The following is a 24,770-nucleotide window of genomic DNA, read 5'->3' on the forward strand; positions in this document are numbered from 1 at the left end:
CCTCTCCCCACATGAAACACAGATTAACCCACATATTCACACCTAAGGATACTAACACACCTACAACTTTAGTTGTATTAAAGGTACAAATGGGCACAAAATAGAGAAGCACACCATGAGAAAGAATCTGAAATATAGCTGGAGGTTTCTTACTCCAATCTGATACAAAATATGTGTATGCACTTCTGGATTTGGATCTATCAGAGTGTGTCTAGTAGCAGTGTTTGTGTGTGTGTGTGTCTTACCAGAGGGAAGGCGTGGGAGATCTTTCCGTCGGGGGGCAGCTTGGCTCCGAAGCCATAGGCTGGGAAAAGCTTGTCACTGTCGTAGTCCTGGATGATCTCCCCCACAGCTTTGAGTGCCATGGCGTAGGCATTCATCTGGTACGGGTTCATGTAGTGGAGGGAAGTGGGCTGAGACGGATTACCTGTCAGAGAGCACAGACAAACACACATAGAGACACAACCGAAATGAATATAAATGAATGTCCACTCACTGCTGATTCCTGTCGTGACCTTTTCCACTGTGTTATATAATATGTGCATAAATGTATTTTTTGATATGGCCTATGACAGCCCTGAGCTCCAGACTTACCATTAGAAGCAGTGAAGTCGATGGCTACTGTGAAGTTGAGTTGTGTCCTGGTGGGAAGGACATAAAATAGATCAACTTGATCCAAATTAGAATACTGGCGTCTGAGAGGACCAAACCTCTTGAACCAGGACTTTCATCAATAGTTTATTGAGTAGTTCTATTACTCTGGCCCTGGTCCTATGGGCCAAATTGACTAACTGGTTAGATGGAGTTATTTGCATAACATTCACACTGCTCCATGTCCAAGACCTTTAGTCTGGGGGGTTCTCAAGCTGTTTATCCACATAACGATGGACCGAATTAACACTGGGCTAATTAACATTCAACTCACCCGCCTCGGATGAAGTCCACAAACGTATACTCTGACTCCACTTTGAAGGACAGCAGTGTTACCTGATGATCGTAGTGAGGGTGGGGGGATGGGGAGAAGGATAGTATGATAACAATAATTACCCCTATAAATCAATACAATGGTGAAGCTGACAGGCAGATCTGAGGAAGGTACTTACCGTGCCAGAGTTGATGTATTTCTTTTTCTTGCCCTTCTTTTTTGCATTTAAAACCTGGTTTGTGGAAAATAAACGAATGGATAAGAAAACGATTACTGCAAATTATTAAAGCAATATGAACTGAAGATGCTTGTGGTAAATATTGTGCATAATGTGGATGTGCATATCTATTCAAGGTACAACAAACTTGACAACTGAAAGGATATGCCTGGTAATAGTAATGAAAATTGAAAACATGAAATTGGAACGGTGGTGGTTGCTGATAATGGGCCTCTGTACGCCTATGTAGATATTCCATAACTGCCGTTTCCAGCTACAATAGTCATTTACAACATTAACAATGCCTACACTGTATTTCTGCTAAATGTTATGTTATTTTAATGGACAAAAAAGTAATTTTCCTTCAAAAACTTCCTTCTAAGTGACCTCAAACTTTTGAAAGGTAGTGTATGTACACTGAGTATACAAAACATGAGATAGACTGACTAGGTGAATCCAGGTGAAACTATGATCCCTTATTGATGTCACTTGTTAAATCCATTTAAATCGGTATAGATAAAGTTGAGGAGAGGTTAAAGAAGGATTTTAATCTTTGAGACAATTGTGCATGTGTGCCATTCAGAGCGTGACAAAACACTGTAATTAAGTGCCTTTGAACGGGGTACTCTCAACAGTTTCCTGTGTGTATCAAGAATGGTCTACCAACCAAAGGACATCTATCCAACTTGACACAACTTTGGGAACAATTGGAATCAACATCAGCCAGCATCCCTGTGGAACGCTTTCGACACCTTCTAGAGTCCATGCCCCGACGAATTGAGGCTGTTTTAAGGGCAAAAGGGGGGTGCAACTCAATATTGGGAAGGTGTTCCTAATGTTTGGTATACTCAGTGTATATGCTTCTGAAAATACACAAACATTTGTGGCTCACCTCATAGACATTAAACTGGTTTTGTCCACGCGAGAAATCTCTGTAACTTGTGGTGAACTCACCGATGAAATCATGGCTGAAGGGAAGAATAGCTGAAGGTCTGACACATATTCACAAAGCCTTACAGACATTCATGTGTTCATCAAAAAGAGCACAAAAAATTACCTTCCATCTCTGTCCCAGTCATAGACATCCACTTTAACCGTTCTAGTAGGGAAGCGAAAAAACAAGTCAAGAAACGTATTTAATTTGTTCAACATGACCTTAGACACAACCACCACAGACCAACTTACTCTAAGGAAAAAGTGTCATGCTGATACATGTCCAAGAGAGGTAGGCTAATATCCTGTCAACAGTACACACTGACTCACAGAGACTCTGTCAGCATCGTTGCCATTGATCGATGTGAGATATAGTGTAAAATCCTCTGAGTCAATTCCAATAACACCAGTGCTGGCCCCTGGGACACCACGGCCGACTGCTGGCATTATTCTGAATGCCCCAGGACAGAGTTTGGGAAACCCTGCTGTAGAGGTTCCCCATTGGCTCCCCCCAGACAGTGTCTTTCTCTAACCTGTCATAGTCCCCGTTACACAGGGCCCTCACTGCGATGGTGAAGGGCTGCCAAACAGGGTTCAGGGTGTTCTTAACCACCTCCGTCTTATGACAGATAGTGAACCTGGAACAGAGTAGTAGAGAAAGTTACAGAGAGGAACTCACAACGTACGTACATGTGAAACTAGGAAATATCACAAGCATTGAGAGAATCCCAAATACATGGGATACTGAGAGCTAGATACTCAGTCCAAGTACATGACAAACTGTGGTAGAACATCGAAAACACAGATGGAACTAGACATTGGATGTTCCCTCGGCAGGTACACTCACGTTCCATCTTCGTTACTTCGGTAGAAGACCAGGAAGGGGTCAGACTTCCCAAAAAAGTCCTTCTTGTCCAGCTTGTTGGCACACAGCTGCATGGTAGCAATGTCCTAGAGAGGAACATCAACAGATAACTTGAGGTAAGATTAGGGAGGTAAGGCAATAAATAGGCCGCAGTGGGTAAGTAGTTACAATTTAGCAATAAACACTGGAGTGATAGATGTGCAGAAGATGAATGTGCAAGTAGAGATACTGGGGTGCAAAGGAGAAAAATACTGGGGTGCAAAGGAGAAAGAAAAAAAACAATATGGGGTTGAGGTAGTTGGATGGGATATTTACAGGTGGGTTATGTACAGATGCAATTATCTGTAAGCTGCTCTGACAGCTGATGCTTAAAGTTATTGAGGGAGATATGAGTCTCCAGCTTCAGTGGAGAAAGGAGGAATTGGCTTTGGGGGTGACCAGTGAAATATACATGCTGGAGCGGGTGCTATGGGTGGGTGCTGCTATGGTGACCAGTGAGCTGAGATAAGGTGGGGATTTACCTAGCAAAGACTTATAGATGACCTGGAGCCAGTGGGTTTGGCGACGAATATGAAGCGAGGGCCAGCCAACGAGAGCATACAGGTCGCAGTGGTGGGAAGTATATGGGGCTTTGGTGACAAAACAGATGGCACTGTGATAGACTGCATACAATTTGCTGAGTAGAGTGTTGGAGGCTATTTTTTAAATGACATTGCCGAAGTTGAGAATCGGTAGAATAGTCAGTTTTACGAGGGTATGTTTGGCAGCATGAGTGAAGGATGCTTTGTTGCGAAATAGGAAGCCGATTCTTAATTTAATTTTGGATTGGAGATGCTTAATGTGAGTCTGGAAGGAGAGTTTACAGTCTAACCAGACACCTAGGTATTTGTAGTTGTCCACATATTCTAAGTCAGAACCGTCCAGAGTAGTGATGCTAGATGGGTTAGGTGCGGGCAGCGATCGGTTGAAGAGCATGCATTTAGTTTTACTTGCATTTAAGAGCAGTTTGAGGCCACGGAAGGAGAGTTGTAGGCATTGAAGCTCGTCTGGAGGTTAGTTAACACAGTGTCCAAAGAAGGGCCAGAAGTATACAGAATGGTGTCGTCTGCGTAGAGGTGGATCAGAGAATTACCAGCAGCAAGAGTGACATCATTGATGTATACAAATAAAAGAGTCTGCCTGAGAATTGAACCCTGTGGCACCCTCATAGAGTCTGCCAGAGGTCCGGACAACAGGCCCCTCCGATTTAACACACTGAACTCTGTCTGAGAAGTATTTGGTGAACCAGGTATGTGAGAAACCAAGGCTGTTGAGTCTGCTGATAAGAACGTGGTGATTGACAGAGTCAAAAGCCTTGGCCAGGTCGATGAATACAGCTGCACAGTATTGTCTTTTATCGATGGCGGTTATAATATGGTTTAGGACCTTGAGCGTGGCTGAGGTGCACCCATGACCAGATTGCATAGCGGAGAAGGTACGGTGGGATTCAAAATGGTCGGTGATCTGTTTGTTAACTTGGCTTTCAAAGACCTTAGAAATGCAGGGTATGATAGATATAGGTCTGTAACAGTTTGGGTCTATAGTGTCTCCCCCTTTGAAGAGGGGGACGACCGTGGCAGCTTTCCAATCTTTGGGCATCTCAGACGATACGAAACAGAGGTTGAACAGGTTATAATAGGGGTTGCAACAATTGCGGCAGATCATTTTAGAAAGAGAGGGTCCAGATTATCTAGCCCAGCTGATTTGTAGGGGTCAAGATTTTGCAGCTCTTTCAGAACATCAGCTATCTGGATTTGCATGAAGGAGAAATGGGGGAGGCTTGGGCTAGTTGCTGTGGGGGGTGCAGGGCAGTTGACCGGGGTAGGGGTAGCCAGGTGGAAAGCATGGCCAGCCAATAAAAAATGCTTATTGAAATTCTCAATTATAGTGGATTTATTGGTGGTGACAGTGTTTCCTAGCCTTATTGCAGTGGGCAGTTGGGAGATGGTGCTCTTATTCTTCATGGACTTAACAGTGTCCCAGAACGTTTTGGATGCACATTTCTGTTTGAAAAGGCTAGCTTTTACTGTCCCAACTTCCCCGAAAAGTTGCATATTGCGGGGGCTATTCAATGCTAATGCAGTACGCCACAGGATGTTTTGGTGCTAGTCAAGGGCTGTCAGGTCTGGAGTGAACCAAGGGCTACATCTGTTCCTGGTTCTACATTTTTTGAATGGGGCATGCTTATTTAAGATGGTGAGGAAAGCACTTTTAAAGAATAACCAGGCATCCTCTACTGACGGAATGAGGTCAATATCCTTCCAGGATACCCGGGCCAGGTCGATTAGAAAGGCCTGCTCGCTGAAGTGTTTTGGGGAGCATTTGACAGTGATGAGGGTTGGTCGTTTGACCACAGACCCATTACAGATGCAGGCAATGAGGCAGTGATTGCTGAGATCTTGGTTGAAGACAGTAGAGGTGTATTTAGAGTGCAGGTTGGTCAGGATAATATCTATGAGGGTGCCCGTGTTTGGGGTTGTACCTGGTAGGTTCATTGATCATTTGTGTGAGATTGAGGGCTTAGATTGTAGGACGGCCGGGGTGTTAAGCATGTCCCAGTTTAAGTCACCTAACATTACGAATTCTGAAGATAGATGGTGGGCAATCAATTCACATATGGTGTTACGTGTTACGTGTCTATATTGACGTCCTGCTCTCCTGACTCCGCATGAAACCAAGTCTTTTACGGTTACAGAAGTCAACAAATGAGAGCGCCTCGGGAATGGGAGTGGAGCTAGGCGCTGCAGGGCCCGGATTAACATCTACATCGCCAGAGGAACAGAGGAGGAGTAGGATAAGGGTACGGCTAAAGGCTATAAGAACTGGTCGTCTAGTGCGTTTGGAACAGCGAGTAAAAGGAGTAGGTTTCTGGGTGCGGAAGAATAGATTCATGGCATAATGTATAAACAAGGGTATGGTAGGATGTGAGTACAGTGGAGGTAAACCTAGGCATTGAGTGACGATGAGAGAGGTTTAATCTCTAGAGACACCATTTAAACCAGGTGAGGTCACCCCATGTGCGGGAGGTGGAACAAAAGGGCTAGCTGAGGCATATTGAGCAACACACAGACATCTTTCCTATCCGTAGCCTACGATTGTGCTACATCGTTGTTCAGATGTGAAATTCCACACATTTTATTTTACAAGGCAAGTCAGTTAAGAACAAATTCTTATTTTAAATTATAGCCTAGGAACAGTGGGTTAACTGCCAGTTCAGGGGCAGAACGACAGATTTGTACCTTCAGATTTGTACCTTCAAATGGGGGTTTGAACTAGCCCAAACGCTCTAACCACTACGCTACCCTGCCTCCCCAAATGTTGTGTACATGTTGTGTACTGTTCTCCACACCTCAATACAAGTGTAAGACAATTGGGTTTGGTAGTTTCAACTGACCTCTCCACTGTAAGACTATGTGACTGAATATCAACAGGGGTGAAAGGATAACTTAGTTCCCATTCTATTACTATCAAATACAAGCCAGCATGCCCTTTACCCCAATGCTTTGCCAATTTAGCCATTTCAAATGGTAAATTGTACAATTTAACATCTGGTAAAGCCAATCCTCCTACATCACTTGGTGAGCACACCTTCTTCATATTAATCCTGGGTTTTTTCCTGTCCCACAAAAAGTATTATAGCCTCGTTATTGTTATTTTATTGTGTTACTTTTATTATTTTTTACTTTAGTTTATTTGTTAAATATCTTCTTGAACTGCACTGTTGGTTAAGGGCTTGTAAGTAAGCATTTCACGGTAAGGTCTACACTTGTTGAATTTGGCGCATGTGACAAATAAAGTTTTATTTTATTTTATTTGTTAGTGGCAGACCAAAGCGTGGCTCAACCTCAGGCCTGTTAGATTCAGTTGGACGCATTAAGTGATGCAATGTTTCTGTCATTTTTGTTGTTGTTGGTACAACGTGTTGGAAGATTTTGTTTCTCCCACTAGGTCCAACAGCCATCGTTCACCACTGTTACTATAGGACACTGGAGATCGAATTTCAATATTGAAACAATGTTGCAAATATCGGAGATACAGTACAGACAGCAAAGTTGACACAGATATCTGCTGTTGAAAACCAAATGCTAGTGACAACCAAATGCTAGTCTTAAAGAATAAGGATATCATGTCTAGATGCATTTTTACAGTTTACATTTACGAGTGACTTACAAATTGGCTGGTCTGATGAGACAGTGGATTGCGCAGGGAGATGGAAGAGTAAATAGGTATTTCGCCGTCTCATAGTCTTAGCCGATGGTAAGATGTGGAATAGACACTGGCTGGAACGCGGTTCTAACCAATCAGCATCCAGGATTCTACCCAGCCGTTGTATAATTGAATTCATAGACATCACTGTGGTTCTGCTATGGCTAAAAAACCTTTTCTGCTGCAGTGCCAGACTCCTTCCAGCACATTCCTATCCCGTGATTTCCTGCTTTGGCTCTTAGGCCAATCAAGGGCATGATTGGCTGCACAATCAGCCCCAACCCTTTGAAATGCTGCTCTTCTCCTTGAAATGCAGGGCCCTGGGACAGTGGTCTCTAACCGCATTTGCTCCCACTTTCCTTTTTTTTGCCTCCCTTCTCTGCCTCTCCCCCACATGAAACACAGATTAACCCACATATTCACACCTAAAGATACTAACACACATACACCTACTACTGTAGTTGTATTAAAGGTACAAATGGGCACAAAATGGAGAAGCACACTATGTCCCACAAAAAAAAGAATTTGTTTAGTTAGTATGTCATTTGGTTTTTAAAAAACTGTCTGGAATATTCATAGGTAACATTGCAGAGATATAATTCAATTCTGGGACCACAACCATTTTAATCACGTTGATCTTTCTTTCTCTCTTCCCATTTTTCTACATTGGTCTTAATCTTGACTAGCAGTGGCTCAACATTTAGTCCCATCACTTCCTCCAAATTTGAATTTAGAACCCAAATCCTTCATCCCAGTAGGAACCCATTTGACGCTAAATGGGGTAACATTTCCAGAGTAACATATGGCATTAATTGACATTGCTTTCGACTTATCCCAATTCATTTTGTAGCTTGACAAACTAGAATATGATTCAATACAAGTAAGAGACCCAGCAGTAGAATATCGTCTGCATACATAAGCAGCCTGTGTTTTTTTTCCTCCTCCATGGACACCCCCAATTTCTGTATCTGTACTTATCATTGTCACAAGAGGCTCTATAACTATGGTAAACAGGAGAGGGGAAAGAAAGCAACCCAAAACCTTGTGCCTCTAGAAAGACTTTTAAAAAAGGACACATACTGTAATTTCATTTGTAAGAACTGTTGCTTTAGGATTTAAATAAAGGACCCTTATCCCTTTACAAAAGAAAAGCCCACTCTACCCTATCAAATGCCTTCTCAGCAGCTAAGGAGACAGCAGCGGTAGGAACTATATTTGAGTGGTTTAACCACATGAGGTGTAAGAGCCTACCTGTTCATAATAAATCCTACTTGGTCACTATGTATGATCTTAGGTAGTGCCTTCTCTAAGCGTATTGCAAGGGTCTTAGTAAGAATCTTTACAATCCACATTAAGAAGGCCATCCAGACCAGGTGACTTCCCTGCTTTCAAAAATAAAATGGTGGCTGTTCTTTTATAGTACAGTCTAGGTCCTCTACTTTGCTATCTGATAATCTAGGTAATTCTATACCAGATAGAAAAGTATCCATATCTATGGGGCTTGCTGAACAGGACTGTACTGTATATAAATATTCAGAAAACATTGAAACATTGTTTCTCTTTTTGGATGAGGTCACCATCTTATTGCCCTTCTTAAATGCTGGGATTACGTTAGAAGTGTTCTGCATTTTTAGTTGTCTTGCTAGTAGCCGGCCTGTCTTCTCACCTTCCTCAAAAAAACTGGTTCTAAAGCCTAAACAGTGCATATTCTCTCCTTTTGTTATACATTTTGTGCAACTGACATTTCAGTTTGCAGGCAGTTTGAAACGTGCTATCTGTGCAATGTATTGCCAAATCCCTTTCCAATACACATTTCTCTGTTTCTAATCTTTTTGCTGCTTCAGCCCCATACCTCATCTTTTTGGACGCATATGCTATTCATTTCCCTCTAATATGATTTAGAGGTTTCCCATACTGTGGAAACCCTTTCAGGTGAGCCTACGTTGATCTCAAAAAAGGATCTAAGATCATGTGCTAGTGATTGGCTAAATATCTAATCTTGCAATGGTGTTGAGTCTAAATCTACCCTTCCGTACATTTTCAGAGTTTATAGCAACATGTAACTCCACTATAGCATGATCTGTGAGGGAGATGGACCCAATCTTGCAATCAATCACATTATTAAACATGAAATTAGATACCAAGAATACATCTATTCTGGAGTGTGTCTTATGACAGTGGGAGAAAAAAAAAGTATATTCTCTATCATTAGGATGGACTAATCTCCATATGTCTGTAAGGACCATATCTTCTGCTAGCATATGTATTGCAAGTCTATCTTTTGGCATGGAGTTACCTGTACATTTACTTCTATCAATCACATTGTCCATCACTTGGTTGATGTCTCCAGGAAGGATGATCAGCCCCTCCATATTTCCCAGTATAACATTGACCTCATAAAAAAAATGTGGTTCCTCCTTGTTGGGAGCATATATATTGCATAACACTACCTTAATCCCATTTATAAGAGCCTCAATGCAGATAAGCCTGTCAGACTCATCAGAGTGTTGCTTCAAAATGAAGAATTTTCCTTATCAGAATAATCACCCAATTTAGTTAGGAATTAAATGAGCTATGATAAACTTCTGCAACCTCCTCCAAATTTCAGTGCCTCTATCTGTTAAATGTGATTCCTGTATGAACATAATATCTGCCCGTTTTGATTATAAATATGTCAAAATCTTTTTTCTCTTCACTTGGTTACCACAACCATTTACAGTATTTTCCAAGTATCCATATTTGCTCTGAGATGTTATAGCCTGTTAGCATGAAGTGCCCCTTTTAACACGTTACAACTCTAAACATCATTATATAAAATTGCACAATATATGCTCCTGCTGTAGAAAAAAAACACTGTAAATAAACATGGAAAACCAATCCCCAAATAAAACAAAGCAAAATAACGGGCTTCTCGATTAATCAATCATCACAGAACTGTCTTTGATGCTGCAGGAGATAACCTGCAGTCTCAACTAAACATGTTTTTTTATTTAACTAGGCAAATTCCTATATTACAATGATGGCCTACCCCAGTCAAACCCAGACGACGCTGGGCCAATTGTGCGCCGTCATATGGGACTCCAGATCACAGCCGGTTGTGATATACCCCGGGATCAAACCAGGGTCTGTTGTGATGCCTCTAGCACTGAGATGCAGTGCCTTAGACTGCTGCGCTACTCGGGAGCCCTTTTGGTCAGTGAGGTGGTCCATGAGGTGCATGAAAGGCTAAATTAGCAACACTCCACAGAGTCCCTCAAACAAATAGGCTACCTTCATTTGTATTGTAAACAGCCTACAATTCAACTTGTACTTGACCTTGTCTCGTTTTCTGTATCTAGGCTAAACACCTTGCTCTCGCAATACACTTTCTGCCTCCATGTCGTCCTTGAAAATCATTTTCTTTCCCTTCCAAGTATAGAGCAGGGTCGCCGAGAAAAAGCTGGATATGTTGTGGAATCGTGTCGAAGAACTTGAGAGCAGAAGTAGGAGAAATACGGGGAAATTAGTTCATCTGAAAGAGGGGAGTGAGACTGTGGACTAATCTTGTGTGTGTGCAGAAAATCATCGCAGGCATGAATTTGAAATTGAACCCATCGCAGTTTAACGATTCCTACAATCTACAGCCCGCGACAAGGTACTTAAAGCAGGGAAAGAAAAGGGAGGCTTTCCGTGGGAAGGCCGCCGGCTGTCTTTTTTCCCGGCCCTTTCCAGGAACTGGCAATGAAGAGGAAGAAGTTTGCAACGGCGAGGAAACAACTACACGAGAAGAACATCAGGCACACACTGCTACTCTGCCCCATCCATCCTCTCCTGTATCGCATCAACGTTTTCCTTTAGCTCGGTAGTTGTTTTCATCATGGCGACTTCGGATGCAACACCCAACAAAGTCGTATTCATCTTTCCCATTTGCTCAAATAAATCCTTCTGATTTACCGATTTCTCTGGGGTTATGTGTTTATCCATGTCTTGGTGGGGGTTTCGGGAGGACTTCCTGTTTATTTGCTAGTCAATGTGGCCTTGAATACTGGGTGTTAGGCACGAATAAGTTTTCAGCGTGTATTGACACTTTAGCAAGATGTTTCAAAATGTAAATTATCTTTATATTATACTGTACTTCAAGTCAGTATATGAAGTGTATATCGTAGAGTTTCAATATTTACATGTGGTCATTTGGAGCTCGCTAAAATGCTGCCATCTTTTTTGGAAATCACACCTGACTCCAACGTGGCTATATTGAAAGATATCATGAAGAACTGCATAAGTGTTGCTAATGCTCTCCACTTTCTGGAGGACCGAGTTTTGAAATCATTGTAATGCTCGGTGGAAACAGAGTATGATATCTAAGGAGATGGAGAAAATTCAGTCGTTTATTTGAAAATAATTTGGAGGGAGTTGAAAAGAGAACATGTTGTATAAAACACCAGTCTCTGAGATTATATCTAAACTAAGGGCAACCATGGCATCCATGACAGAGAGGGAGAAGTGTTCATTCATGTATACGTACGGGTAAGAGAGTCTAACAAGCTACATTTTCAGATGTTATACATTTATACATGCTAGCTTGCGACTCTACGTCTTACAGGATCGCGCTCACCAGCTAAGCACACGCACTGTCGTGGATGCAAGGTCTGATCACTTTTGACACCAATGTAATGAAACAGGCAGGGAGCAGGTCTCGAACCCTCAACCTTCTAGCCCGAAGTCCAGCGCGCTATCGACTGTGCCGCAAAAGCATGCTCAAGTGGCAGAGTCGATATTTGCGCTTATAAACCCAATACTGTTAGCTAGCTAGCTAACATTAGCTGGCTGGCTCGCTAGCTAACGTTACGTGAATGATCTGTGTAGTAATATTATTCACATCTCAGAGCCATTTGCATTGCTAGTTATAGCCTAATGTTAGCTAGGTAGCTAAAATTGAACCTAGCTAGTTTGTTAGCTTTAGCTACCAGCATATTCATGCAGGGTAGTAATGTTATGAGTTGGGTTTATGGTTCATTGTTTAGCTAGCTAGCTACATTTCAAAACAAAAGACACCATTATGCAAGTAACCATTTCACTGAACCGTTTACACCTTCTATATCCTGTGCATGTGACCAATACACTTTGATTTTATTTGATATAGTGTGCATTTACCAGAGACAGCAATGTGAACAACATGACCTGCACCAAAGTCAACTTAGGATATAACGTTAGGCCAATGAGACAGTGTCCAAGTTCTAAAATTCACTGGTAGAATGACCTGCTTTTATTTTGTCAGACTCACAACTGTAAGCTATTTTCTGTAATTAGCTTGCCATTATCTTGTAAATAATGATCTTGTTGTGAATATTGTTTTTGTGTAATAATAAATACAAATGAGCTACATTTAAGATGTTGTCAGCTATATGATATGATCATTATTTGAACTGGCTAGCCAGCTAACTAACCAAAACATTGTTTAGAAAGTTGCTTTTAGTTGCCTGGTTTGCTAGATTGACATACACTAAATACATTTTTAAACGGATGGGTTTATTGGTTTTGAAAAACACCAGTTATGCTATTTTGGACCACAGGCTGCTGATGCAGCCTGTCGTTTTTGTGTTTATACTTTTTCATAACGACAACGACAAGTTTGATGTCAGACAACACTAGAATGTACATGATGTCACTACCAGAACTGTATACAGACCTGTCGATAGACGTGGCCTCACAGTTGAATCCTTAAAGAGATGGGTGGGGCTAAGGCTTAAGAGGGTGTGAATGATCCTGAATGAGTGTATACAAAGAAGAGCTCTCCAGTAGGTGTACCAAAACATTCAAGGTCCATTTTCTCAAAAGTGGGGTTACAAGTTTATCAACATTCAAAGTAGAATGACTTTCCCATTGTTCCTCAACTGTTGTGTATGATATTACATTTTACCAGTCTTTACTTTTATCCAATGTAAAAAACATACTTTCAAATTTTGCTAAAAGAGACCCAATCCAACCGGTTGGTCACAAATAGTTTTTGGAAATGAAGGCCTTTATCTACTTTCCCAGAGTTGGATGTTCCTGTAGACTTCCAGTCATTGTGCTAACGCTAGTTTGCACTGGCTTGTGAAACTACCTCTAACTTCCTTCATACTCGACGCAGAGACATACAAATGTTATCCACAATGATATTCTGTTGCAGATAGTGATATTCATAAAATAAGGAATATGCTTCTGGACAGAAGCTCTACAGCCCAACTAATTAACAGGCGCTCCAACATGTGAAGATAGCCGTACAGCATAATAACCACAGAAAACGTGTTTATCTTTAATAGTGACTTCTAGCCAACCCCTTTTACCTCGAGAGGAAATTAAAAAACAACACCGTACAGAATTCATCACATGGAAGCTATTATTCAGTCTGATGGTTTAACAATATGCATGGCTGTTTATGGTCTGTCAGTGGTTGTGCATCTGTTGGTTGGTCCACTGCTCTGTTTTGGGTAGAAGTACTAGTAGGACAGTTCCCTGTGGAGCCGCCCCAGGACCGAAGCATCACGCATGGAGCCGCTGTAATGAGCTCGTCTTCTCCAGCGCAGTGCAACGCAGGGGCAGACTCAGAGGTGGCTGATAGCAGGAGAGGGGCATCATGGGAAATCTCTTAGCAGCCAGTTCCTCAGTGACAGAGTGGCGAGCTCCGCCCACGCTCATCTGAATTTCTAAGCAGTGTCTCTCTCTCTCGCTCGCTCTCTGAGAAAAACCCTCAGTTATTTCTGGGGTAAACAAACATGGAGATGAACTCTCCCTCTCCTTTCTCTCCCAGTCTTGTTTTTGTAAGAAGTGTTGACATGCTGAATGCACTGAGGTGTCTGTTTAAACTACTAGCACACAGCTCGGACACCCATGCATACCGCACAAGACATACCACCAAAGGTCTCTTCACAATCCCCAAGTCAAGAACAGACTATGGGAGATGCACAGTACTAAATAGAGCCATGGCGACATGGTACTCTATTCCACATCAGGTAACTGATGCAAGCAGTAGAATCAGATTTAAAAAACGGATAAAAATATAACTTATAGAACAGCGTGGACTGTGAAGAGACACAGACACAGACACAGACACACATGCACATGATAAGACACGCACTCTACACACAGGTGCACAGGGATTTTGTATTGTAGATATGTGATACTAGAGTAGTGGTCTGAGGGCAGATACTTAATGTGTTGTGAAAAGTGTTATGAAATGCAGTGTCATGTAATATTTTAAATTGTATATACTGTAACTGCCTTAATGTTGCTGGACCACAGGAAGAGTAGCTGCTGCCTTGGCACAACAATGGCTGAAACAAAAGCTGACTTTCGTGGCCTCAGAGGGGAAAAGGTGACTGACCCTACAGTTACTGAGCTCCTCCGCAGCAAAGATAATGGCCCCCAACTTCTTCCCAGGAATCCCACTGTGAAAGAGAAAAATAGAAAATGATGGAAGAGAGAGGGGGAGATGGAGAGTGACAGAGAGCGAGAGAGAGAGAGAGAGAGAGAGAGAGAGAGAGAGAGAGAGAGAGAGAGAGAGAGAGAGAGAGAGAGGGTGAGATATCTTTTAATACTAATGACAAAATGATACATAGTCATATAGTCACAGTCCCGCTCTTCCTCGGAATATTGAGTCAGAATTCATTAACCATGCAACACATACTGCATAGCACGTTCACACAGCCATCTTTCCTTTCTTGTTCTGCTTTAATGCAGTTGCCATTCACATTAAGGTTAAAGCTTTTGTTTTTACTTCATTTAAACTTACTTTCACTTTGTCGATTCAATTTATTCCAATTAAGGCACGATTCAAAGAACTGAAAGGATAGCGAGCGAGAGCGAGGGTAGAGAAAGCCAGAGCAGACAAGCCGGATAAGTGCGAGAGAGGGTGAGCAAGAGGCTGTGTGACAGTAAGGGGCTTGCAAGGTCAAACCTGCAAGCTGGTCAAATGCTGTGCAGTGGGTAAATCTGGGTAACTCTGGGCCAGCTATAGCTCGCTCCACTCCCCTCCTCCTGTCATTAGTAGAGTGAACTCCTGGGGAGAATCTCAATTGCATTACTCTGATTCCTCGCGTCCTCTCTCTCCTTGCCTCTTTATCAAAACCCATTCGATGAGAAGGTCAGAGGGGAGGGACCTCTGAGCTTCTCATCTCATGAGGTTTGAGAAGGATGTGAGGAATCAAGGAAATGCAATTGAGATTCTCCAGTGGTGCAGCTCATCCTCTCACCACATCCAGCACGTCACTCTCTCTGACAGGGGCGACCTCCTAGCACATCACCTTATCACCTACACTGAGCAGAGGCCTTGTCTCACAGTGGTACAGGGTGCTGATGGGTCACCTATTCAGGTATCCACTGTGTCTCAATCTTCCACCTTGACACACATTTTCCAATTGGTATTTCCTGCATAACAGAGCTGTCCAATCAAATCATGTTCAATCTCATAGCGTGCTCACTGACAAACTATCGCAATCTATGATAACTTTGGTCATTTATACATGAATAACTTTTACAAAATGTATTCATATATAGTATACATTTTTATATCGATATCCATATTGTCCATGAGGTTCTAGTGGATAGACCTTCAAGAGAAAATAGTGTAATTAATACAAAAACAACATCTAATGAACAATGACATTATTTGTTTTAACTCTGCAACTATTGACTTTTTTTTAAACAACTGCTACCAGTTTGATGCCAAAACATTGACAACAAATATATATTGACATAGTTAAATAAATAAAAGTGTGTAAAAAAAAAAAAGTATACAAGATATTTCATGTTGAAATCCTCATATTAAACACCAATTGCATTCACTAAGTTGATGGTTAATATTTAGGATGTTTTATGGCTTTGATATTCAATATTTTATTTAAAAATCATGTTATTTAATTATTTCATATTTGTACATGTGATAAGGCCACACAGAGGGCCAGAGTTAATTAGAGAAGTACCCCAAAAGGTCACTAATGTCATCTTATAAATTTCCATATAAACCTTGAAAGTTACCAAAATGCTGGTAGTTTACTGGCAAACTTTGAAAGTTTCCAGTAATATACCCTCCCTTTGTAACCCTAGTTATAGCACACATTGTGAGAAATCACAGTAAATTGGGGAGGAAATGGAAAATGAAGTGGAAAACAGAGTTTCCGTCTTCATCATCCTGAGATAATATACGATGATGTTCTGGACACGGAGAGAAAATAACAAATTACTGTATGTTTCCTTGGTAACTGAAGTCACAGTATCAGCAGCAATCAGGACACGTTGTCTAATTATGTCATAGAAACATGCATCGGGGCCCTTTAGCAAACAACTTGAGCACTAGGGCAGAAATCCTGTTAGCTAGAGGCCCACCATGTCTCAATGTGATTCGACCTTGGAGAGAAGGATGCCCTTCAGAAACCTATCTCCTCCCCGTCACTCCCCTCCCCTGTCTGCAGCAAGTGGGATCGCAAGAGTAGGGACAGGTGAGCTGAAGAGTCCAGAGATTTCTACACTATATATACAAAAGTATGTGGACACCCCTTTAGTGTGTTAGTGGATTTGGCTATTTCAGCCACATTCGCTGCTGACAGGTGTATAAAATCAAGCACACAGCTATGCAAACTCCATAGACAAACATTGGCAGTAGAATGTCCTTACTGAAGAGCTCAGTGACTTTCCAACAAGTCAGCTGCCCCAGTCAACTGTAAGTGCTGTTATTGTGAAGTGGAAAGGTCTAGGAGAAACAATGGCTCAGCCATGAAGTGGTAAGCCACACAAGCTCACAGAACTGGACCGCCGAGTGCTGAAGCGCGTAGCGCGTAAAAATGGTCTGTTCTCGGTTGCAACACTCACTACCGTGTTCCAAACTGTCTCTGGAAGCAACATCAGCACAATAAATATTTGTCGGGAGCTTCATAAAATGGGTTTCCATGGCTGAGCAACCGCACATAAGCCGACGCTCACCATGCGCAATGCCAAATATCGGCTGGAGTGGTGCAAAGCTCGCCGTCATTGGACTCTGGAGCAGTGGAAATGCACACTTCATCATCTGGCTTCATCATCTGGCAATCCGACGGACAAATCTGGCTTTGGCGGTCGGCAGGAGAATGGAACGCTACCTGCCCGAATCCATGTTACCTGCCCGAACTGTTCCAGTGAAGGGAAATCTTAACGCTACTGCATACAATGACATTCTATACAATTCTGTGCTTCCAATTTTGTGGCAACAGTTCCCATTTGCACAAAGTGAGGTCCATACAGAAATGGTTTGTCAAGATCGGTTTGGAAGAACTTGACTGGTCTACACAGAGCCCCAACCGTAACCCCTTTCACCACTTTTGGGATGAATTGGAATGCTGACTGCGACTGCCCTTCCTCACCAATGCTCTGGTGGCTGAATGGAAGCAAATCCCCACAGCAATTCCCAGAAGAGTGGAGGCTGTTATAGCAGCAAAGGGGACCAACTCCATATTAATGCCCATGATTTTGGAATGAGATGTTTGACAAGCAGGTGTCTACATACTTTTGGTCATGTAGTGTACTTCAGAGCTGCATTTCTATTACAACGTATTGTGTATACCGTGCAGATCAAAGTCAAAAACATGTATTTGTAATGCACTTATAGTATAGTATAGTATAGTATAGTATAGTATAGTATAGTATAGTATAGTATAGTATAGTATAGTATAGTATAGTAAGGGCATTATGGCGAAACAAAGCCCTATGTATTTTGAATTGCAGTCCACAAGAACTAGAGAATGACAGACAGATGTGGACACATGAGAATTTAGCCATTAAAATAATAAAGAAAACCTAGTTCATCATGCATGTATTTGGCTGCCTTGTTACATCTTTGCAGCTGGCCTTACCCAAAGGGGTCGAATACAACATTCAGGATGTGTCAGCTCGGCTAGCGCCAACAGTCCTCAATATTTCAGGACCATGGCCCAGATTCAGATGGGTTGAGCCAGAGATGGGATAAACCAGAATACTGGAACAACTTCATGAGACAAAGATTCAGTTGGCCAGGCAGAGAAAAGAAAAAGGATGGTTCCTACACTCTGTGTCTGACATGGAGACAGTGGGCCGTCTGTGATGCACTTTGGGAGAACATACAGTAGTTCCTTACCTTCCATGTACGTGATACATTGACAGCTGGGGAATTATTTATGACAAAAGTCAAAACCATCTTTACCTAGTGCTATTGTACTGTCTGGATTTAGACATTTAGATTCAGACTTAGTGTCCTGAAAAGTCTGCCACATAAATGTTGAAAATAAAATCCCCAAAAATGACCAAAGACATTAACCAATGATGAGCTGTCGCCAAAGTAGCCACTCAAAGTTGTGCTGTAGACATCATAAACTGTCTGCACATTTGTGTGTGAGACAGACAGGTGGTGTCCTCCCAGTAACTAAATATAATCTGCTAGAGAATTACACTTCCCTTATCATCCGATACTTCCCATCCCATCCCCTCCACACATCCAACACCCCCCCCACACATTCAATATCCCCCATTCCCTCCACACTTCCTACCCCCCATCCCCTCACATCTGGAGACCCACTGCTCTCCTAGGGAGCCTCTGAGCTGCCTCCGAGAGGCACACACAAACTACAGTCACCCATAAACTCCACTCCCTGTAGCTATGGATCCAAAATAATGCATTGTTGTTTCATGAATACATGTAAAGCCGATGAACTAAAATAGATTTAACAAGAACACAAGAGCAAGAAGACACCCAAGTCTTGCCAACGGCTCATGACTGCCTAAGAAACACAAGAAGACTTGAGGAAAAGTAGCTTAGGCAGTAATTGGTAATGTCACAGCAGAGGTAGCTAGAGGGAACATATGGCAGGTTGTTCAGTTGCACACTGCCTGCCTGCCAGGGATCCCAAAACATTTATCTCGTGAACCTTGATCGTGTATCGTTTCACACTTTTGACAGCATCGAAATGGGATCCTCAAGAGGTCTGACCATGTGGGAGATTTGACATTGAGCTGAAAGGACAGCAGAGCATTTACCGAAATGTGCATCTATACACAACCTGTCATATTACGTGTGATTTGATTGACTGATGTCTGCAAGAGAAATCCCAAAGTCTAATTTCACAATATGTGCCCTATACATTTCTAAAATGAACAATACATCACCTGTGACAGCTTATTTAGCTATGATTCCACCTCATATATCTCCATCTACTCTTGTGGCGGTAGCTTGTTGCTTTGATAATGGACTAGGAGGTGTATTTTCTATGTCCTTTATCTATAAACACTGAATCTTCTATGAGGTTTGACTTTTTAATTTGTCTCTCCGACAGCACATTGGAAAGGACTTTTGCTCCGGTTTGTAGAAACTAAATGAAGCTGGAGTCTCTCCCATTTAGTTTTATCACAAGTGAATTGCATGGGATGTTCAATATAGTAACACTATGTTGAAGTAAATGGGATGTTCAATATAGTAACACTATGTTGAAGTAAATGGGATGTTCAATATAGTAACACTATGTTGAAGTAAATGGGATGTTCAATATAGTAACACTATGTTGAAGTCACACTATATTAAAGTAGATGCTTCATTAACCTTATAGCAGAGAGAAAATAGCTCACCATGAGCTATTATGCATCACTATCTATTAATTGCATTATAGGAAACCTATTATTTGTTCATAACACACAGCTAACTTACAGTATATCCACATGCATTTTGTGTACAATTACTATCCTATATATAGTAGATACAAGTCACTGTGGTTGATCTCCATATCACAACCTCATTATGAAAATGTAACAGTCGTAACATCACAAGGCTAATCTACATAGATATGCAATTGCACTGTATGTACATCTATATCATCATGTACGCAAATAGTTGTTTCCCAACTTGGTGTATAGGGCAGTGTAAAGTGTGTAACTAATAATACACAGAGAAACCTTAATTACAGTTGCCAGGATTGCACCTCCGTGATTGTGAGTGTGTGAGTGTGTGAGTGTGTGTGAGTGTGTGTGAGTGTGTGAGTGTGTGTGAGTGTGTGTGTGGATGCAAACTCGCAGCAGGAGTGAAATTGTGGAAGCATGGGGTATGCTCTCCACACCAAATCGTACAGATAAAAATACGACCCGCATGCAATGTCACGTAGAGCACATGTCTGATCTTCTAAAAGGGGAAAATGAAGTGTATTCGCCCAATCCTGCTTTTACACTATGGGAGAGCTTACAGTCCTTCTCAGTTACCATAGAAACCAACAGGTAAGTGGTAGAGAAGTGCTTCTTCCTCCACAGCATGATACCCCATTCTCAAAACAGTGACCTACAAAAAGACGCCCACCGCCGCGCAGAGGCCATCGCCAGGCATTTCGGATTGGCTCTCCTCCGCCTCTCACTCTAGGGGGTGTGTGTGGAATAAAGGCAACGCTGGGGGGGATGTGTTTTTTATTTATTTTTAAATAATAGGTGGATAAGCTTTAATATTGCAAGTCGATTTTGGCTTCTATCAATCTAATATTCTGCATAATTTCCAATCCAGCCATACATATATATATATTTTGAAAATATATTTTCCTTTATTATTTTCCCCTAACCGTACCACCCCTTCCCCTTATTGGAGTAAACTAACAGACAACAACACTTAGGCTTCTACTTCCAGCTTATACATACTATATAGTGCATTCTGAAAGTATTCAGACTTCTTGACCTTTCCACATTTTGTTACTTTTCAGCCTTATTCTAAAATGTATTAAATTGTTTTTTTTTCTTAATCAATCTACACACAATACCCCATAATGACAAAGATAATTACTTTTTCAGAAATGTTTGAAAATGTATTAAAATAAACCAACTGAAATATGACATTTGCATAAGTATTCAGACACTTTACTCAGTACTTTGTTGAAGCACCTTTGGCAGCGATTACAGCCTAGAGTCTTCTTGGGTATGACGCTACTAGCTTGGCACATCTGTATTTGGAATTTTCTCACATTCTTCTCTGCAGATCCTCTCAAACTCTGTCAGGTTTGATGGGGTGCAATGCTGCACAGCTATTTTCAGGTCTCTCCAGAGGTTTTCGTTTGGGTTCAAGTCCAGACTCTGGCTGGGCCACTCAATGACATTCAGAGACTTGTCCCGAAGCCACACCCACATTATCTTGGCTGTGTGGTTAGGTTCGTTGTCCTATTGGAAGGTGAACCTTTGCCTTAGTCTGAGGTCCTGAGCACTCTGGAACAGGTTTTTGTCAAGGATCTCTCTGTACTTTGCTCTGTTCATTTTTCCTTTGATCCTGACTAGTCTCCCAGTCCCTGCCACTGAAAACATCCCCACAGCATGAAGCTGCCAACACCATGCTTCATCGTAGGGATGGTATTGACCAGGTGATGGGCAATGCCTGATTTCCTCCAGACATGACGCTTGGTATTCAGGCCAAAGTGTTCAATCTTGATATTACCAGAGCAGAGAATTGTGTTTCTCATGGTGTGAGAGTCCTTCAGCGGACTGTCATGTACCTTTTACTGAGGAGTGGCTTCCGTCTAGTCACTCTACCATAAAGGCCTTGATTGGTGGAGTGCTGCAGAGATACTGTAGTTGTCCTTCTTGATAGTTGTCCTTCTTGATGGTTCTCCCATCTTCACAGAGGAACTCTGGAGCTCTGTCAGAGTGACCATCGGGTTCTTGGTCACCTCCCAGACCAAGGCCCTTCTCCCCCGATTGCTCAGTTTGGCCTGACGACCAGCTCTAGGAAGGGTCTTGGTGGTTCCAAACTTCTTCCATTTAAGAATGATGGAGGCCACTGTGTTCTCGGGTCCCTTCAATGCTGCAAAACATTTTGGTACCCTTCTCCAGATCTGTGCTTCGACACAATCCTGTCTCGGAGCTCTACAGACAATTCCTTTAACCTCATGGCTTGGTTTTTGCTCTGATATCAACTGTGGGAACTTATATAGGCAGGTGTGTGCCTTTCCACATCATGTCAAATCAATTGAATTTACCACAGGTGGACTCCAATCAAGTTGTAGAAACATCTCAAGGATGATCAATGGAAACAGGATGCACCTGAGCTCAATTTTGAGTCTCATAGCAAAGGCTCTGAATACTTACGTAAATGAGGTATCTGTTTTTAAAACGTTTAATACATTTGCAAACATTTCTAAAAACCTGTTTTCACTTTATCATTTCAATAACGTGTGTAGATTGATATATTTTTTTATTTAATCAATTTCAGAATAAGGCTGTAGTGTAACGAAATGGGGAAAAAGTCAAGGGGTCTGAATACTTTTTGAATGCACTGTACATTTTATAGACACAGTATATTATGCATTAGTTAACTTCTTGTTATTTTTAGTCCCACCCTTCAGCACCCATCAACCCCTCCAATCTATCACTGAATACGACCCTGCCTCACACAGGAAGCGGCGCAGGTCCTAATCCAGGCACTTGTCATCTCCCGTCTGGATTACTGCAACTCGCTGTTGGCTGGGCTCCCTGCCTGTGCCATTAAACCCCTACAACTCATCCAGAACGCCGCAGCCCGTCTGGTGTTCAACCTTCCCAAGTTCTCTCACGTCACCCCGCTCCTCCGCTCTCTCCACTGGCTTCCAGTTGAAGCTCGCATCCGCTACAAGACCATGGTGCTTGCCTACGGAGCTGTGAGGGAACGGCACCTCAGTACCTCCAGGCTCTGATCAGGCCCTACACCCAAACAAGGGCACTGCGTTCATCCACCTCTGGCCTGCTCGCCTCCCTACCACTGAGGAAGTACAGTTCCCGCTCAGCCCAGTCAAAACTGTTCGCTGCTCTGGCCCCCAATGGTGGAACAAACTCCCTCACGACGCCAGGACAGCGGAGTCAATCACCACCTTCCGGAGACACCTGAAACCCTACCTCTTTAAGGAATACCTAGGATAGGATAAAGTAATCCTTCTCACCCCCCTTAAAAGATTTAGATGCACTATTGTAAAGTGGCTGTTCCACTGGATGTCATAAGGTGAATGCACCAATTTGTAAGTCGCTCTGGATAAGAGCGTCTGCTAAATGACTTAAATGTAAATGTAAATGAATACCATCCAGTTTTGATTTCTATTTGCCAGATATTTTTCAACTGTGCTATGATGTTTCACAAGTTCTGAACCTTTCTATTCTCATAGTTTCTACAGACTGTAAATTAAAGATACCATTTTTTGTATTATTATTATTATATTATATTATTGATCGATTGACTATGACTTTTCAGACCACCCAGTAGTACTATTTGCAGAGTTAACTCCAAGTACATGTTCCAGGGAGGATGTGTTTTTGGGGTTGTTTTGACAGCCATGTGAAACACACTGAACACGTAGAGGAGTTGTCTCCAGGCTTTGTCATTGCAGATGCCCTCTGGGATGGCAGGCTCTGTCTGCTGTTGGTTCTTCTGTACCCGTCCCCCTCTCTCTCTCTGTCACAGCTTGCTACATGTCCCCCAGGAATGTGGCCTTCTAAATGCCGGAGAGTCAAGGAGGGAGAATGGCACATTTTGGAACAAAACCCACATCCTTTTCCTTCGCTGCTCTCGGCATCTTTGTAGCTTCATCCATTGTCGGTTTTAAATAGCGGCCTTTTGAATGACCAACCAGACAGGCTGAATGCCGATTGTTTTTATTGTTGAGCGCAAGGCTTTTCTTCAGGGTGAAGCATTTTTAAGGCGTTTCTAAAGGATTCTCAGAATGATACGTCATGCTAATAATTTGAACAAGACTTTTAGTTTGTGATGGAGGATACAACTTGCATGCTTTACTTTTCAGAATGTGGCGGTATGTGAGCAGGACCATTGGTGAGTGTGTGTGTGCCTGCGTGCATGCATGTGCGCTTGTGTGTAAGTGTGTGTGTGTGCACAGGCACAGGGGAAGGTAACGCTTCACTCTGGTAACGCCAAGAAGGCAGAGCACATTTTTATCTCGCCAATAGAGAAAGTGCAGCAGGCCCAAACCCAGTGGCATCCTCCAAAGGCTATACATCTCTCTCTCTCTCTCTCTCTCTCTCTCTCTCTCTCTCTCTCTCTCTCTCTCTCTCTCTCTCTCTCTCTCTCTCTCTCTCTCAGCTCAGCTCAGCTCAGCTCAGCTCAGCTCTGCCAAGGCTATGTCATTTGAACTGGGAGATACACTGTGCTGGCTGCATGGGGACGATAAGCCTGAAAACGTATAAATAGAGAAATGGATGAAGATGTCCAACGGGATCATTTATGGTAATCGAGAACATTGGCTCCCATGGTCATGTGTAAAGTCAATGATTGGCCTCTGTTTTAGGAGTCTGTTCCTGAGGAATAAAACATGATTTGTATTTACAAATGTTGTCGCTCCTTATGCCCCCAAAATAAGAACATTTACATACATCTACACGAACAAACAGACAAAAAGCTAAGTATACTCAGTCTGAGATAAAATAGAGCAATTCATCTCCTATTCTGCAATGACCATTTTTTTTCCAGTTGGCGAACTCATAACATACATGCACAGTTATATAGTATGGAATATTGCCACGGGATTATACCATAATACATTCTCAACGTTTACAGCTCACCTACAGTGTTGTGCTCCATTTCCAATCAACAGACAGATAGTCCCTCCCTCAAGACCAAACCAACA

General features: G+C 42.2%; 1 protein-coding gene across 1 annotated transcript in view; it reads right to left on the minus strand.

Moving 5' to 3' along the window:
- The window catches only part of LOC118360171 (copine-9-like), a 108,703-nt gene that overhangs the window by 25,261 nt on the left and 58,672 nt on the right, over positions 1-24,770 (minus strand). Inside the window, exons 7-15 of the mRNA XM_035739398.2 lie at positions 14,531-14,594; positions 2,923-3,026; positions 2,609-2,713; positions 2,200-2,241; positions 2,035-2,110; positions 1,104-1,157; positions 926-987; positions 595-641; positions 246-427 (exon numbers count right to left, since the gene is read on the minus strand). Of these exons, the coding sequence (XP_035595291.1) occupies positions 246-427; positions 595-641; positions 926-987; positions 1,104-1,157; positions 2,035-2,110; positions 2,200-2,241; positions 2,609-2,713; positions 2,923-3,026; positions 14,531-14,594 (736 nt within the window). The remainder of the gene's footprint in view (positions 1-245; positions 428-594; positions 642-925; positions 988-1,103; positions 1,158-2,034; positions 2,111-2,199; positions 2,242-2,608; positions 2,714-2,922; positions 3,027-14,530; positions 14,595-24,770) is intronic.

This window comes from Oncorhynchus keta, chromosome 27 (genome assembly GCF_023373465.1).
Source record: "Oncorhynchus keta strain PuntledgeMale-10-30-2019 chromosome 27, Oket_V2, whole genome shotgun sequence".
Lineage (NCBI taxonomy): Eukaryota > Metazoa > Chordata > Actinopteri > Salmoniformes > Salmonidae > Oncorhynchus > Oncorhynchus keta.